The 16,472-nt window shown below is 54.0% G+C and overlaps 1 protein-coding gene across 3 annotated transcripts; it reads right to left on the minus strand.

Annotated features, from left to right (window-relative positions):
- Positions 1–74: 74 nt before the first annotated feature.
- On the minus strand, positions 75–16,426 carry PLEKHG6 (pleckstrin homology and RhoGEF domain containing G6). Of its 3 annotated transcripts, none has more exons than XM_024579564.4 (16): positions 16,272–16,426; positions 14,898–15,103; positions 13,488–13,643; positions 12,763–12,927; positions 12,313–12,408; positions 12,005–12,055; positions 11,553–11,702; positions 10,523–10,633; positions 10,217–10,366; positions 9,861–9,998; positions 9,440–9,559; positions 8,887–9,019; positions 8,654–8,769; positions 1,896–2,041; positions 523–1,218; positions 75–313 (listed from the first exon to the last, which is right to left on the minus strand). In XM_024579564.4, the coding sequence occupies exons 2-16, from the start codon at positions 15,033–15,035 to the stop codon at positions 304–306; spliced, it is 2,376 nt and encodes a 791-aa protein (XP_024435332.2). In that variant the 5' UTR covers positions 15,036–15,103; positions 16,272–16,426; the 3' UTR covers positions 75–303. The 3 variants fall into 3 exon arrangements, with proteins under 3 accessions (XP_024435332.2, XP_045042759.2, XP_045042761.1); XM_045186824.2 differs by lacking the exon at positions 16,272–16,426 and adding an exon at positions 16,091–16,209; XM_045186826.3 differs by lacking the exons at positions 75–313; positions 523–1,218; positions 1,896–2,041 and adding an exon at positions 2,048–2,472.
- Between the last annotated feature and the right edge of the window lie 46 nt (positions 16,427–16,472).

Consider the following 16,472-nt stretch of genomic DNA (forward strand, 5'->3'; position numbering starts at 1 on the left):
CCGGCACCTGTCAGAGGAGCAGCCTGTGCTCACTCTGCTGCTCATGCCCCAGGTTCTTCCCACCCTCACCTGGCGCTGACGGGGCAGTCATTTTTATGCACAACTTTATGTGGGGCTTGGGTGTCTCTGGGACACAAGTGAACAGCTTTGATCCCCAGAGTTTTTAGAGCAGGAAGCACAGGGAACCCCGAGCCAGGCTTCATGGGGAGTGTGGTCCTTGAGGTGGAGTCCCAGGGTAGGGGTGGTGACCAGCACTCTTGGGGGATTTCCTTCAGGGAGCAAGCCCAAAGTCCTGAGTGTTCCTCACACATCTCTGAAAAGAAAGGAGGTAGGTGTTAGGAAAAGGCTGACGTGGGGTGAAGAGTGAGGCTGAGGGCCCTTCCCTGCCACGGCCCCTGCTCTAGTACTGCCCTCCTTCTATACTGACCCCTCCCCACCAACCTCCTACTCTGACACCCCCTCCCACTCCATACTGGCCTCCCCCTCTGCTCCTTCCCACGCCACCTTCCTTTCAGCACTTACGATGTGGACAGCGGGGTGTCCAGCTGTAAGATGTGGGGCCCACGCATCCTCTGCAGTTGGACCCGAGTCAGCTTCCGTGGCCTGCTGTCCCTAGGTTCTGAGACGCCCTCAACCCTTTGGCTGGCCAGCTCCTCCCGGATCTCTCTGAGCATGTCCTCCGCCCTGAGGGGGCGAGGGGAGGGGGCACGGTAGTGTCCTAGGAAGAGGGGCCCCTCTTCCTCATCCTCTGAGGATGCCCAGGGGCTTTCCCCAGCAGAGTCAGCGTGGGTGGGGGAGTGTGGGAGCTGCCCCCGAAGTCGGGCCCTGTGCAAGGTCTCCACTACCACGTTCTCTCCCACCGAGGTCCCATCTTCTTCCTCAGACCAGGCTGGTGGTTCTCCCCGGGGAAGACTGCTTCCTCTTCGGATAGTTTCCCCTGCCAGTGCAGGTGTGCTTCGGTGTTGGGGAGCTTGGGGGTCAGAAGGCTGGGGGCGCAAAGTAACATCCCGGAGGTCCAGGGCAGAGAAGGTGTGGCAAGGGTGCCGCCGAAGGGCCCATGGGCGTAGACGGCTCAGTGGGGAGTGAGACCCCTTGGAAGAGACAGGAATCAGAGTGCTGTAGCCAGAGTCTGAGGTGTCATTTGGTACCGAGGGACTGTCTTCATCCGAGTCTTCTGTCACCACCAGATGGGGGATGACAGTAGAGAACTCAAGAGTCCTACAAATTAATGAATGGTCAGAGTCAGGTGCTAAGGGCTCAAGTTCAAGCCCAGGAAGTATCCCTTGATCGCCCCATTCAGAAACGACCCCTCCAAACTTAAGTTGATATCACCTTTAACTGCACTGGCTGTTTTTATCGTCTGTCTGGTTGGACTGTAAGCTCCTCTAAGACATTTTAGCCACCTGGTCCAGGCCCTTGTGTGAAGTAAAAGGTATTTTCTGTGGGGGTTCCTGAGATCTTCTGAGGTTCCTTCCACTGATGGATCTTTTTCTTTCCCCTACTTAACCATACTATTGGACATCTCCCCCTGTTCAGGATGAACCTCTCACCCTCTGGGGATTTGGACTAAGCTGGTCCCTGTAGCTCTGACATTCTGCAAATCTGGACCGGCCTTCATTCTCCATTCTTAGCCTGGAGAGCCTGCCCCTCTCAGGGAGTTTGGGCCTTTCTTTTGGCCAGTGCCGATCCTGGGTAGGCTGACCTTGGCTGTCTCAGGAGGCTCTTCACACAGCTGGCGCCACTCTGCTCTCCACCTGTGGCATGGGTTCCTCAACCTATTCCTAATTCCCCCAAGCGCTATCATACCATTTTTCAGCCTTTTGAGTTCCTCTTCCCTCCCTCCCTGCCTGCAGTCTGCTTACTGTGGGAGAGATTACGGTGCTGGTGGGTCTTACCTCCCCTCCACGCTGCTCTGAGAGCCCTCTGGGGAAGGTGTGGAGGGCCTGGTGCCCAGAGACTCCTGGTCCCTGTCCCTGTAGAGGGCAAGGAGCTCCCTCTTCTGTTGGACATACTCTTCTGCCTTCAGCTTTTGCAGGGTGACCTGGGGTGGGAAGGTAAGATCCTCAATTGTTGCACACTTGCTGTATGCCAGGTACCAGGCCAAGTGCTTCACATACATTATCTCATTTAACCCGATGAGGCCAATACTTATTCTTTCTCCCACTGTGCTCCTGAGGAATGGAGACCGAGGTTATTAACTGCCAAGATCATGCAGTAAGAAAGTGGGATAGAGCTAGGATTTGAACTCTTGAGCTGGTCCTGGGGGTGGGTGGGCTGAGCAGAAGGCCCCCTTTCCTCCATGCACAGTTCTTCCTGTTTCTTGTGCCTGCCTTGGCAAGCCCTCTATCTAGCTGCTCTGCCCCCTCCTTTAGGAAGTCCTCCATGATTGGTGATGATGGTAATTACTCTTCCTCCTGTGACAAGGATGGTGGGTTGGGGCAGGCTTTGTCTTGTGCTGAATACACTGCTGTCCTTCAGAGATGAAAGCAAGACTGTGTCTCAAAAGGTTTGGAGAGAGGATACATTTTATTTTCTGTCTTCCTCAACATTTCCATAGAGATGGCATCAGAATAAAATAGTGACATCTGAGAAGTGGTTTTCAGAGCACCCCCACATGCCAGTCATCTGAGACACACCATCACTGCAGGGTGGAGGGATGGATAGTAGCCCATTTTACAGATGAGAAAACCAGACTTCGAAAGCTGAAGGCACTTGCTCAAGGTCACACAGGTAGAGAGAAACAGAACTGGGCCTGGGCCTTTCCCTGTGAGTCCTAGAGCAGTAGCTGCACTGTTTTCAGGGCAGCCTGAAAGGACGCATAGGTAGTTATGAAAGGGCAGCGCTCGCTGAGGGAAGGGTGGGGAGGGGCGAGGAGGGAAGGCAGCAGGACCTCGGAGAGGCTGAAGGCAGAGACTTGGCAAAGCAGGGAGTGGTGGCCGCTGCAGGCAGCGCTGATGTCAGTACTCACTAGATGGACCTGTCGTGAAAATACTGAAGTACTTCCATGCTGGTAAGCAAAGAGCTGCTGTCTGGGTCTCCCACCTCCCTTCCTTGGGACTATCCTGTCCTCAAGACCCAACTGCTGGAGGGATAACATCAGGCACAGCAGGAGACTTCAAAGCCCCCCCTTTCCAACACCGCACTCTGTTTGGCCGATGCCCATGCTACACTGGTTGCTAAGCATTTTGAATATCTTCCAGCTTCCCGTATCTGAACCAGCAACACTTGGGCACCTGGACCTTCCTCAAGCTTCTCCAGGAACACAGTGGGTAGCTGGGTCAGTAAAAGAGACATCTTGGAGAAATGGTGAACAGGGAGAGGAAAAGGACATCAATGACCTGGGCTTCTCTTTCCAATTCTCCTTGCCCCGGCTCGCTAGTCACTCAGTCTCATGAGTGAGAAAACATTGCAAGGATTCTTAGCAGTCTCATAAGATTTGGTCTGTTGGCCAGAGCAAGGGACTACGGTGCCTGGGGGCAGGAAACCAACACCAGGCCAAGGCCTGGGACCTCTCCCTGTCCCCAGACCGCATTTCCCAGCTGTGTGGAGCGTGGGAGGAGCCATTCTTGGGGCTTGGAAGAGACCAGAGCAGCCTGCTCGTCCTGCCGAGATGCCAGGCCCTTTGACCCCATAAAACCCAAGTTCAATTTTGTGTTTGGGATGTTCAGAATAGGGATAGTATGTGGAAGAAAAGAGCTGGAAGGGGTGAGGGGTGTCTGTAAGGAACATCCAATACCGGCATCTCCACTAAACTTGCCTCTGGCCCTGCCCTAGGAAGAAGCAGGGAGGCAGGGATCTCAGGTGCAGGGGGGCTGGGGCTGTTTGACGGGCCCCCAGCCACCCCAAAGCCTCTCCAGCAACCCAGGGAGGGTTTGCTCAGCTTGGATGAGAGGAGAGACATGTTGCGGGCAGGGTGGGAAAGGAAGAGGAGATTGGTGCCAGAGCCAGAAGGTGACACCCCCACAAAGCCGGGGCGGGGGCAGGGGCGGGGTGGGGTGGGGGTGAGAAGGAGGGAGGGCTCCCTAGACTCGACTCTTCTTCCTTTCCTTTGCCTAGGTGGAAAACTGAAGCCTTGAGAGGCTTCAAGACTTCTTCCTCTCCTGCTGCCCCTGGGGTGGCTCCTGGGTTCACCAGCTTTCCTTTCAAAGTCCTCTAGATGCTGAGGCCCTTGCCCAGTCAGCATCCAGGCCCCGGGCACTGCTGACCACCCGCTGACAATAACAAGCATTTATGGAGCGCCCATTCAGTGCTGGGCCTGGGCCAAACAGTTTACAAACATAATTCTCTAAACTATCTTGCGTGGCAGTTCTCTTTATCAGTGCAATTCCCCAGATGGGGACTGGGCTTAGAGACGTGAAGTAGTCCTCCAAGAACAAACAGATAACCAGAGCTGGGCTCCTCCCCTCCTTTCCTTTCTTGGCCTTCATCTCTGACAGCTCTTTCTGTTCTTGTCCCTGGTGTCTTTTCTTCTTCTCATTCCCTAAATATGGGCATTTCCCAAGATTCAGTCTCTCTTCCCTTGAGAAGCTCCTTTTCTTTAAAAGCTTAAGCCACCATGGGTAGACCCACTAGGGATAAATCATCTCCGTTTCTGTGAGGGGATGAAAAAATCACCTGGCCCCTGGGGGTTGCTGTCCCAGGGGCCCAACAGATACCCCACTGCCATCTGCAGTTTACACAGACTGATGGTGATGGAGAGAGGGATTCTGTAAGAATCTGGTGTGAGATAGCAGGGCAAACTAATTTCAAAGCTTCAGTTCTTTGTTTGCAAAGGGAGGTCTGGTGCTTTAGGCATCAAAAGTGGCCTCCTTTTCTCTATTAGCTAGGAGTGAGACTTCTGGGGGCTAAATTATTTTGCATAATAAAGTACCACCAATTTTTAGTGGTCCCCTGGGGGATCTAAAAGAAGAAGGGGGGGTGGGTTTTGCCCTGGGACCCAGAACCAAAGGGAAAGGAGAGAGTTATGATGGTGGGAGTGGTAAGGGAAGAGGCTGCCTGCTGGTAACGGCCCCCCACCTGCTGTCCTGGAGAGGCTGGGGCTGGTTTCCAGTTTGTCCTCTGCCCCACCCCTACCCAGCCTTCAGTACACCTCAACTAACCACCGGCGTGGTGTCAGTTGTCAGCCGGTGTGGCCGTGTAGACACAGTGTTTGTGCTGGGGAAGGTGGTGTAGAGGGAAGACCCCTGCCACACAGAGACAGGGGACTGTGAGCGGGCCTGAGCAGGACAGATGGAGACCACGCTCACCATGGAAACCACCCCTACCTCCGCGCCTGTCCCCCGCCTCTGTCTTCCTGGGAATAGTCACCTTCCTGTTTAGGTATTTAAGGAAGTGGCAGAGGACACACTATCTTGAGGTTCTGCCTTTCATCCCTAATTCATTCTTTTTTTTTCTTTTAACAGCAAAAACCTCATATTTCTTTTTTTACTTTCCTAATTCAAAATTTTTAATACAGTATTTAAACAGAGACTAAGCTCTGGTTTTCCTTTTCTCAAATAAGCTCTCCACATTATGATACGATATCATAGAGAGGATAGTGAACCAATGCTTAAAATTATTTAAAGAACAGACTCCTCGCATATTCTCAAAGGTTTCAGAAGCCCTAATTGACTAATGTGCTAGGGACAAATCATTGTTATCTACTCATTAAAGCAAGCCCTAGGAGGAACACTAATTTGATTTAAACACTTTAAAAATAACGTTGTATCTTTTAGAAATAGTCGACAATAAGATTTCTTTCCTTGTTCGAAATGCCTCTTCTGTTTTTAAAATTGATGTATAATGACATATAACATTATGTTAGTTTCAGGTGTACAAGGTAAGGATTCAATATATATCTACATATTATGCAATGATCACCACAATAAGTCTAATTAACGTTCCTCCCCATTCATCGTTACAAAATTTTTTTCCTTGTAATAAGAACTTTTAAGATTTATTTTCTTAGTAACTTTTATAGTTTATCCTCATTTCTCACCTGAACTCCAGCTCTGTGTTTCCATATTTCCACAAGCCTCCAAGATATCTCCACTTGGCTGTCTCCCACTGATGCATTTCCAAAGTACTTCTGTTTAAAACTGAGTATTGCTACCCTAGGAGACACCACCTCCCAGGAAACAACAGCTAAACAAACAAGTAACCCATTCTAAAGATTTCATTTCGGTCGTGGGCCCCATTGCCAAAGCAGTCTTTCAAACAGGAGCCCTGGGAAGCAAACCATCCATCCTTTGTCTCTGTGGAAGTGTCATAGAGCTTTTACCTAGAGCTGGCACCGTGCTACGTGCTTAATCTGAATGATCTTTGAATCGTCCCTATGAAGCAAGGGCTGTTATTATTTATATCCACTTGCAGGTGAAGAAATGGAAGCCCAGGGAGGCACATAACTCACCCAAGATCACCCAGCTAGTGAGAGGGTGGAACTGGTACTTGAGCCTAGATTTTCATGCATTCGGTATAGCTTTTAACTGGTCTCCCTAATTTAAAGATTTTTATATATTTACTTCTTTTTTTTCTAGAGAGAGGGGAAGGGCAAACTAATTTCAAAGCTTCAGTTCTTTGTTTGCAAAGGGAAGCCCAGTGCTTTAGGCATCAGAAGTGGCCTCCTTTTTTCTATTAGCTAGGAGTGAGACTTCCGGGGGCTAAACTATTTTGCATAATAAAGTACCATCAATTTTTAGTGGTCCCCTCCAGGATCTAAAAGAAGAAGGGGAGTGGGTATTGCCCTGGGACCCAGAACCAAAGGGAGAAAGAGAGGGAGAGAAACATCACTGTGTGAGACATACATAGATCGGTTGCCTCTCGAATACCCTCAACTGGGGACCTGGCCTGCAACCAAGGCATTTGCCCTGACTGGGAATTGAACCAGTGACCTTTAGGTTTGCAGGCTAGTGCTCAATCCACTGAGCCACACCAGCCAGGGCTGTCTCTCCTTTAGCTTCTATCTTCCTCTCTTCCCTCCCTTCCTCCCTCCCTTCCTTTCTTCCTTCCTCCCTCCCTTAAGGTGTCCCTAAGGCTGTGGCACTAACTCTTAATGTTTCACACCCAGTAGTGGAGTTAATCTCCTGCCACCAATCTCCCCCTCTCCCGCCCAGCTATCACTGCCACCTTCCAATTCAAGACATCACACACTGATTTCACCTTGGCGTTCCCTTGCTCAAGAATCTGTGGCAGCTTTCTCTCATCAACCCAGTTCAGTCCAGTGTTGTCCAGTCCACACTGTAGTGCCTGGGGTTTTGTAGAGCCTGGCCTCTCCACCACCGGCTCACACAAACCCTTTGCTCCAGACTCAGACCGCCAAGGTCACTGTCCCCAAAAAACCCAGCCCAACTACTCCTTGATTCTTCTGCTCATGGTCTTCCCATCCTTAAAAGCCCAACTCAAATCCCTACCCTCCTCTGGTCATTCTGCTCCTGCAGTGAGTTGAACAGTGGCCCCAGAAAGATAAGTCTAGGTCCTAATTCCCAGGACCTGTGACTGTGACCTTACTTGGAAAGAGAGTGCAAAGATCTCAAGATGAGATCATCCTGGATTTAGGGTGGGCTCTAATGACCAGTGTCTTCATAAAACACAGGAGAGGGAAATTTGGATACAGTGATGGTGAAAAGACAGAGGCAGAGGTGGAGAAGCCAAGGAACACCTGGAAGCTGGAAGAGGCAAGGAAGGACTCCCCCTTAGAGACTTGGAGAGGAAGCTCGGCTGGCTGACACCTTGACCTCCAACTTCTGGCCTCCAGAACTGGGAAAGAATGACTTTCTGTTACTTTAAGTCACCCAGTTTGTGGTGTCAATACAGCTCCAACTGGCTGTCTCTTCTGAATTCCTCTAGCATTAATCACATAAATCTGCCCACGTCACTCCCCTGCTTAACACCTTCACTGGTTCCCTGTGTCTGAAAGACAAAGTTCAAGTTCCTCACGTGGTATCCAGCGATGGACATGCTGGCAGTGCCTGCCTCCCAGCCTCTCTGCCTCTGTGTCTGCCCTGTGCTTTATGTCCTAGTGATACCTGTGCGTTTCTCCACACACACACACATATCTTTGACCTTTGCACATTCTGCTTCTCCATTTGAAATACTTTTCCTTCCCTCCCTGCATCCCTCAGATACTCTTAGATGTGCCCCAAACAGTACTCAAAGAGCTCCTCCGTGAAGGCTTCTCAGCACACTGTCCCTCTGGACTGTCTCGTTCCTAACCAACCCACCAGGTAGAGTGAATTATTCCCTTCTGGTCCAAGTTCTTACGTACGCAGGTTCCTGCATTCCTACACTACTTTGTCTAGCTAGGCTGCAGTGCACATTCTTTGAGGACAGGAATGTTTTACTCCTTTCTGATTCCCTAGCACCTAGCTAGTGCCTACAGCCAGCAGGAACCCCATTTACGTCTGCTGAAAGGAAGATGAAGTTCAGAGATGAATTGTTTCAGGGGGTAGAAGCCTTTAGGGGGATGCTGTCTTGGGCTCTCTTGGGGCTGGCCCAGACGCTGGCTCAAGGCGCTCTTCCACACTCTTAAGGATGGATGGTCCAGGCTGTGTCTCCCTCCTGAGGACAGCCTGAATCTGCATCCACTCCAGTCTCTCTCACATCCTCTTCCCTCGGTGCTCCAGTTTCTGAGCTCCAGGGCCCCAGCCACCCCTTCCCACTCCTGGCTCTCACATACCTGGGCCTGCTGGGTCTTCTCTAGCCACCGGGCACGGTCTGAAGCACTGGGACAGTGCACAATGAGGGCACTGGAGACGCACTGGAAGTCAGTAAGGTGGATCACCAGGAAGCTGTCTGGTGGAGGAGAAGGTCTGCTTCAAACGCTGGACTGTTTTGGAACCCCATCCCAACTCCTCTTTCCCTTTGCCAAGAGGAAAGGAGAAGAACAAGGTCCCGGCAGGAGAGACATACTAGGGTCTCGGAGTGGTCGGCACACAAGCTTCTCCAGCATGAAGGGGGGGCGGATAACCTTGGCTTTGTCTGCCTTGCGTTGGGGCTTGGTCACCAGGAGCACATCAGAGAAGAGGAACAGGTACACGTCCAGCTGGGGGCGTGTGCAGGAGAAAGAGGCAGGGTCAACTGGATCAGGGGGAAGGGTGGGACAGGGACCGGGGCTCAGGCAGAAGTGCGCACATGTGGATACACACGTGCACAGGGACAAGTGCACAACTGGAATGCTGGAGCTGGAGGGGGTGTCTGCTTGGCCCCTTCTCTCACTTTACAGGCAGGGAAAGTGTCTCACTTGGTCATACAAACAGAGCTTTAGCCAGAACCATGTCCTCTTCCCAGTACACACAGAAGTGACATAGACACACACACACACTATACAAATATGGACACACACAAACACACACACCTTTCTCCTATTCCCAGCTTATCTGACTCTTATCCTACCTCCCATCATCCCCCCCCTTCTCTTCAATCCATCTCTCACCTTCTCTGCTCATGCCCACTGCTCCCTCACCTTCCCTTCTCGCCCCTCCTTCACTCTCACGGGTCCCTCCAGCAGCAGCTGCCTGGTGTGCTCAGGAGCAACGCCCAGCATGGGGGACAGCAGGTCCAGGTTGGAGAATGGACGCAGGTTCTGAGGGACACAGAGAGGAGAGGGTCAGGGGCCTGGGTAGGGCTCGTGACTACCTCCCAGCCAAGGTGGTTCTTTGTTCTATCCCCAGCACCGTCTCTTTCCATCAGTCCTCCACTTGGAGGAAGAAGAAGTGTTCCAGCCCCTCCTTTCTATTCTTTTGAACTCTGTTCCCCGGACCCTCACCACTGGGAAGGAACGATGGGCACATCCCTCTGTGGCACCTCTGTCCCTTCCCTCCAGGCTTCCGATTCATCCATTTTCCTGGGGACCTTGCTTTCTCTGAGCCCCTTCCCTCTCTCACCTTCTCCATCTCCTCACTGGACGGCTCCAGCACCTCATAGGGCCCAATGCGCTGGGCTGCAGCTGCCAAGCTCTCCTGCTCCTCACCCTGGCGGACCTGCTTATTGATGTGTCTCAAGAATGACTCCACAGCTGCAATCTAGGTGAGGGTGGGGTGCGGAAGGAGGAGTAGCTCAGCTCCTTGCCCTGCATGTCCCACCCAATCAATGACAACCACAGCATCCGAACTCAGGCTGGCCAGTCAGTGCCACACTGTCACGTACATGCAAGAAGAGAGACCCTCAAGAGTTCCTGGAGAGCAGTTCCCACACACCAGCCCCCAACTCCAAAGGACACCAGCCCTGCCAGGCCCCCTACCATGGCGTTCAGGGCCTCCCGGGTTCGTGCCTCAGGGCTCCTCTTGAGCACAGCCTGCAGCAGCAGGGGGTACTTGGTGATGCGCTGGTGGGGCTTGATGAGTAAGTCACCCAGCATCTGCCTCCCCGAGCGCTTGTGCTTCTCACACCACTGCCAGGGAAGGTGGGCAGGGGTCAGCAGGCTGCAAGCCCCCACCTGCTCCACCCTAGTGACAGACTCAGGCTTGGGCCCACCTGGAGATTGGGAAGGGAGGGGGCCTAGTTGTCTAGGTCCACCCATCTGCCTTCCTGGAAACCCCTCTCCCACCTGCGTGAAGGTACGGAAGAGAGGGTTATTGTCTTGCTGTTCCCGGGCATAAGCCATGGTCTGCTTCACTCTCAGGCAGTACTGGACATAGGGCTGGAACCGCTGGCTGAACTGGAGGGACAGATGGGTGGGGCGGGGACCAGGTAGGGGAAGAAGGTCATGAGATATAGGCTTTGGCTGCAGAACATGGGGAGCAGGGGTAGGGAGTGGGGTGGGTGATGGGGACAGCCTCTCATGGACCCCTTAGCTCCTGCCAATCCCTACCTCCCAGGACTGCCAGCCCTCCTCTCTGGATTCCAAGGAGGAGTTGAGGACTTGAGAGGTCGACCTACTGCTGCTCTCTGAGCTCCTGCCCACAGCCCCTGCTGTGCCCTGCTCTCTGCATGTACTCCTGCCATCAATAATTCAGCCGGAACATTTCAGCACACTGCAGATCCCATTTCACCGGGTGAAGGGGTGGTGAGCTGAGGCTTGCTCAGAAGCCCTGTCCTGCGGAAGGGGGCCACCTAAGGCTCCCAGGAGACTGTCTCCCCACTTTTTGACCCCATTCTAACTCTGCAAGGCCCACGTATTCCTGGCTAGAGAAAACTGAGAAAGTCGGTCCTGGATCTCCTGCTTTTTCTTGTCACACTTCTCCATGCTCCCGGGACCTCTGTGGCCTTTTACATCCCCTCCCCAGTGCCCTAGGGGACACCTCCCCTAGGCCCTGTTCTCATTCCCCGCTGTTTGTCAATGGATGTCTGGCTAAGAAGTAAGGATTTATAGTTGATAAGACCTCAGTGTAACTCTTCCCTGAGAGAGTTGCATTTTCACATCATAAGGGTCTCCAGAAGCCCAAAGAGCCTCTGGAACAGAGATCATACTTGTCGAGTGAATGGCAGGAGGTGAGGTGATATTTTGGGGTAGAGGCTGTGCCGTTGGGCCCCCTTAAGCCATGGAAGTATCCCAGTTGCACAGACTTGCCCTGAAGACAGGAGCTCCTGGGGTCTCCCAGACCTGCCTCCTCACCCAGCCCTTCGCCATGCCTCACCGCTAGGAAGCCATCTTGCATGCTGACAGGGTCCAGAGGCAGGCCCGAGGCCCGAGTCTTCTCCAGGGTAGGCTTCAGCACCTCTTCCCAAAAGCTCTGGTGGGCTCGAATCAGGCTGGGGACATTTCCAAACAGGGTCTCAACTGACACCTGGAGGAGGGAGCAGAATCAGGCAACATGCCTTGGCAGGTCACTGATAGGCAGCATTGGCCTTGGACAAGCAAGAACTGCTAAGCTTGGATGGTGGAGTGGAAGCGGTGGCCTGCTTGGGGTCTGGAGTGAGAAGGTGAGCAGGGAGGGCAGGTGGTGTCCTAGAATATGGAGCAGTAGAAAGTCAGACTGGGCAGCCTGGAGGGCTCTCTGAGACCCCACCCCCAACCTCCCTCCCCTCCCCCACTCCTGGGGCTCAGAGCTTGGGATGTACCAGACACCCCTCCTGAGCTCCTACTCACTTCTGTCAGCAGTCCTACTCGCTGCAAGTTCAGCAAACCGGCTGCTAGTAGCTAGATGCAGGGAGAGATGAGGGTCTCAGCGCCTGACTTCTTCCTCTTGGCCTAGCCCTTTAATGTATCACCACCCCAACTTCAGTACTGCTAACCTCCCTCCCAAGATCCTGGGAAGGTCTCAGATCAGGGGGATCTCTTGGGATCTTGCCCCTCCCTCCCTCCCCCAGCGACCCTGTCCCTCTGGTCTGGGAGGACTGGGGAAGAATGGTATATGGCTGAGGATGGGGCCAGGGCTGGGACTGAGGGAGACTCACATTAGTCATGATCTTGAGCTTTTGTACATAAATCAGCTCTGTGGTCAGTAACTCCCAGAGTGCTTCCTGTTGGTGGCAAAGCTCCCGGCTCATCTCCTGGGGTGGGGATGGGACTGATTCAGTTGGGGAACAATAACAAGAACAGCAGCTACCATTTGTTAAATGCTACTGAACCTACTTCATAGATGACTTTTTAATCCTCAAATCAACCCTCCAGTGTATAGGTGTTGTCCCCGTTTTACAGATAAGGCCACTGAGGCTCAGTGAGGTTTGCTGCCACAACCAAGGTCTCACTAGAAGTGACAGAGCTTGGATTTGAACCTAGAGCAAAATGTTTTCAAATGCTTACCTCTTGTGACCTGAGGCCTTTCCCTTGGGAAGAGGCAGAGGCAAGATGTGTGTATTTGTGTCTGTGACCCCACGGGGACAGACACTGTGTTACAGGCCCACCTTGTGCCCAGGCACCAGCTCCTTCCAGGACTTCTCGACAGTCAGGCTACTGTCGCTGCCCTTTCCTATCTCCCAGTGCTGCCGGTCCTCAGGGGGCAGGCGGGGCATCCCAAACATGCTGAATGTATACAGCCTCATCTCCAGCTCATGGGCCTTCGGGACTTCCTGGTGGAGTTGAGAAGGGGATCAATTGTGGCCACACCCTGGAAGCCCAACCCAACGGGCCCAGAGAGGACTGCATGTGTGTGTGTGTGTGTGTGTGTGTGTGTGAGCACTGATTGTGCATGAGGACATGGAAGCCTGGGGAACAGGGATGGACCTCCAGGTCCATCCTGGGATTATAGGGACAAGGGCGTTACTGGAACATGGATGGAGGCACTGCAGTCTGCAGAAAGGTCCTTGGACAGAGGGGTCTGACCTGGGCTCCCTGACTGGGAAGGTGCCTTCCAAGGGGTCTTTTGAGACAGAACCCTTCAGAGGGACCTTCAGGTGGAGACCAGAACAGGACTTACGAAATCAGTGGTCTCAGGCAGCATTTTGACATTTGTCCATAATGTGGACATTTTTATGAGGCAGCACGGCGTAGGGATGTTTTCCTGAGAAGGTCTCCAGACAGAGCCAGGTGGCTTATTGGAGGGGCTGCTCGAGCTCTCAGCTCTGATGTCTGCGGAGGACATCACAGCTCAGGTTGTGAGCCCACTCGTGGGAGCAGAGGGACCCCTTACCTTGAGTTTGGGGGAGTGAGGTGGGCCAGCCCCAAACTGGCCTCCATGCCTCTTCTCAGGCTCTGATTCTCGCAACCTCCCGGGAGACAGGGCTCGGGCCTGGCCAGAACCCTTGACAAAGGGGACATAGTCATGGAGGCGTAGGCGACTGGGATCCTGAGGGAAGAACAGAGTAAGTTCTGGGGGTGTTGTCTCCCTTCCCCCAGAAGTCTCAGGGAGGCAGTGGGGGCCAATCTTTGCTCCAGATGGCACCCCCCACCCGTGTAAGTTGAGCTGACTCACTTCTCCCCTCAAACCAGTTTGGTGTGAGCTGCTCCTGCCCTGAGTCACAGTGGCTGCTGCCAGAGAAGCCAAATGGGTTGGGCAGGGACATGCCAAGCTGGCTCCTTGAGTGGGCCCAGGGGCAGAAGGAGGGACCTCCTGCAGAGCAGCGCACAGGTACGCACACGCCTGGGTTCTGGAGTGTGTCCCCCCATATCCGCCCACTCACGTGTGCGCTCCCTGTACCATAGGCTTGCACACACAGGGCCCGCTGCACACTATATCTGGGTCTCTCACAGCTTGCCTGGTTTTCGACCAACCTCCCTTATCTGTGGGGATGAGGGCACACACTTGTGTGGCTCCCCCCTAGGGGCAGGCAGCCTGTGTCCCATCCTGTGGGGAGCAGCTGCCCTTCCGTGTGAGAGGTTGAGGCCGTGGCCACAAGTCTCCTCCTGGACAGGCCTGGTCACATTCCTTGATCAGCCTGTGGCCTGATTTACCCCACAGACTTCCTATTCTCCCTTTCTGCCCTCAGCCTGGGAGAGTCCTCAGCTGTCCTCCCTGTCTCCTAGGACCAAATTTTCCTCCAGTAAGGCTGAGGACACCTCCAACTGGAAGCAGAATGGTTCTCAAGGTGGAGGGAAGCCTGGAGGCTGAGGGAAAGACCACTGGCCTCCACACCCCTTTCATTGGTCAGCACTGGAGGCAGGCCAGGAGGGTGGGGCCCAGGGAGCCCGACACCCCTCCCCACTTTCAGAGTAGGGACACTGTGAACCTTTGCTCTTCCTCTAGCCCTGACTCAGAGCCCACAGACTCCTCCCATATGGAGGTGGGAGCCTGCAAGGGGCCATCCCAGGGCTTGGCGGAGTTCTGCAGCTCCCTGCCTCAGACCTGTCTAACAGCACCTCCTCTGAGGGCCTGGCTTCTCCTGGCTCTCTGCCACCAGTGCCCCATCTGCCTGGGATGGGTGTGGAGTCCTGGGAGCATGGCCCAGCACGGCCTCCCTCTCTCTCCCAACCCAGGAAAGAAGGTAGGGTGAGGGATAGGAATAGAGCAGCCCACGAATCTATAAAAGGCAGAGACTTGAAAGCTTGGGTGTCCTTCCTCCTGCCCCACCCAGGTCACCTTCGGGGCACAGCCTGGACTCACCAGCATGGGGCCTCCTCGGGGATAGAGACTGCCAGCTGTACTCTGGGCAGAGACCCGATGCTGGCCCCCATAAGTCTCAATGTGGGAGTCCACAAGTGTTCGGAGGGGGCCCTCATATGGAGGACCAAAAGCCTGCATCCCTTCTCTCCTAGGTCACCTCGAAATGTTCATAGCTCCAAGGTCCAGGAGAAAGGGGTCCCCTGAGGCTGCAAAGAGAAAAATGAAGGAATGGAAGGGCCAGCCTTGATAGGTGGGTGGAACTAGGCCGGAGACTAAGGTGGTAGAGGAAGGGTGAGGAGGAGGGGGAGGGTCAAGGGCTTGGTCACTTGTCGGGAGAGCATGGCTGCCTCATCCATCTGTGACTTGGTAGGGGTGGGAAAAGCACATACGAGCACATGTGTGAACAGTTGGCGGATAAGCCCCTGCACTGGCCTCATATGATGCTGTAGTCCTAAGAGTAGCTGGGAGCAAGGGCAATAGACAGGTCCCCAGGTTCCTGGATGCCCCCAGGTGGGGGATTCCCTTGGCGCCTAGTTCCAGCCTCCTTTTCCCCATACACAGCCCAGGGAAAAGCTTCAGGGGGTCCTGGGGACAGGGCAGGAGACTGCCTGGACCTGCCACCTGTTTTTGTACAGCCCGCAGGCTGGCAATGCTTTTTACATGTTTAAATAGCTGAAAAAAATCAAAAGAAGAATACTATTTCATTACACAGAAAAATGGTATAGAACTCACATTTCAGCGTCCATAAAGAAAGTTTACGGGCACACAGCCACATTTACTGGATCTACTACCGCTTTTCAGGTATTCCGACAGAGATTGCGTGCGTACACTTCAACATCTAAAATATTTCCTATCTGGCCCGTACTGAAAAGTTTGCCCACCCCTTACCTGTGGATCCTCCTGGCTACAGACAAGGACATGGGCAAGGGACAGCTATCAAGCCAATGGCCTTAGAGTTGAGCCAAGCAGAAGGGGGGTCTCTGTGGTCTTGGACTACATTTGGTCTTCTCCAGCCTCTGGGGCCAGCTCTGTGGAGCTGGGGGCCAGGTGTGGGCCTCCATCCTTTCCCCCTCCACCTGGGTAGAGGACCCACCCTCTGAGTGGGCAGGGCCTGAATAGAAGAGACCTCTTAAGCAGCTGCTGGTTGGTTCCCCTCAGGTGGGCCTGCGACCCCTGATCCGCCCTTCCCTTACTTTTTCTCTGATTTTTGAGCAGGGAAGAAAAGCAGTCACCGTCTCCCAGGCCCTCTCGCAGTACTTCTCCCTCCAGGGGCTCTGTCTTCCTTCGCTCTCTTCCTACCCACGGTCCTTTTTGATCTTTGACCCGGCTTCTCAGCGTCTGGCGCCCCCGCCCGCCCCGCCCCCGTACGCTTACCTGTGCTTACAGGTGTCCCGGCCCCAGCGGCCACGCTGCCGCCTCCGACCACCGGTCTTACCGACGGCTTGCCCAGCGATGCCAGCCCCGCTGCCTGGCCTGGGTCTGGGACCGAGCGGCCCGCAGGACCCGGGCAGCGCAGCGCAGCGCAGGGCCGGGAGGGAGGGAAGGTGGCGAGAGAGGGGCGGGGACGCAGGGAGG

Source organism: Desmodus rotundus, chromosome 3, assembly GCF_022682495.2.
Source record: "Desmodus rotundus isolate HL8 chromosome 3, HLdesRot8A.1, whole genome shotgun sequence".
Lineage (NCBI taxonomy): Eukaryota > Metazoa > Chordata > Mammalia > Chiroptera > Phyllostomidae > Desmodus > Desmodus rotundus.

Excerpts from the sequence above, each read along its gene's own strand:
- PLEKHG6 (XM_024579564.4), bottom strand. The coding sequence starts at position 15,035 with ATGCAGGCTTTTGGTCCTCCATATGAGGGCCCCCTCCGAACACTTGTG. Across the intron at positions 12,409-12,762 it reads AGCTGGTGCCTGGGCACAAG|GAGATGAGCCGGGAGCTTTG; the intron begins GTGGGCCTGTAA and ends TCCCCACCCCAG. Across the intron at positions 8,770-8,886 it reads CCGACCACTCCGAGACCCTA|ACAGCTTCCTGGTGATCCAC; the intron begins GTATGTCTCTCC and ends CTCCTCCACCAG.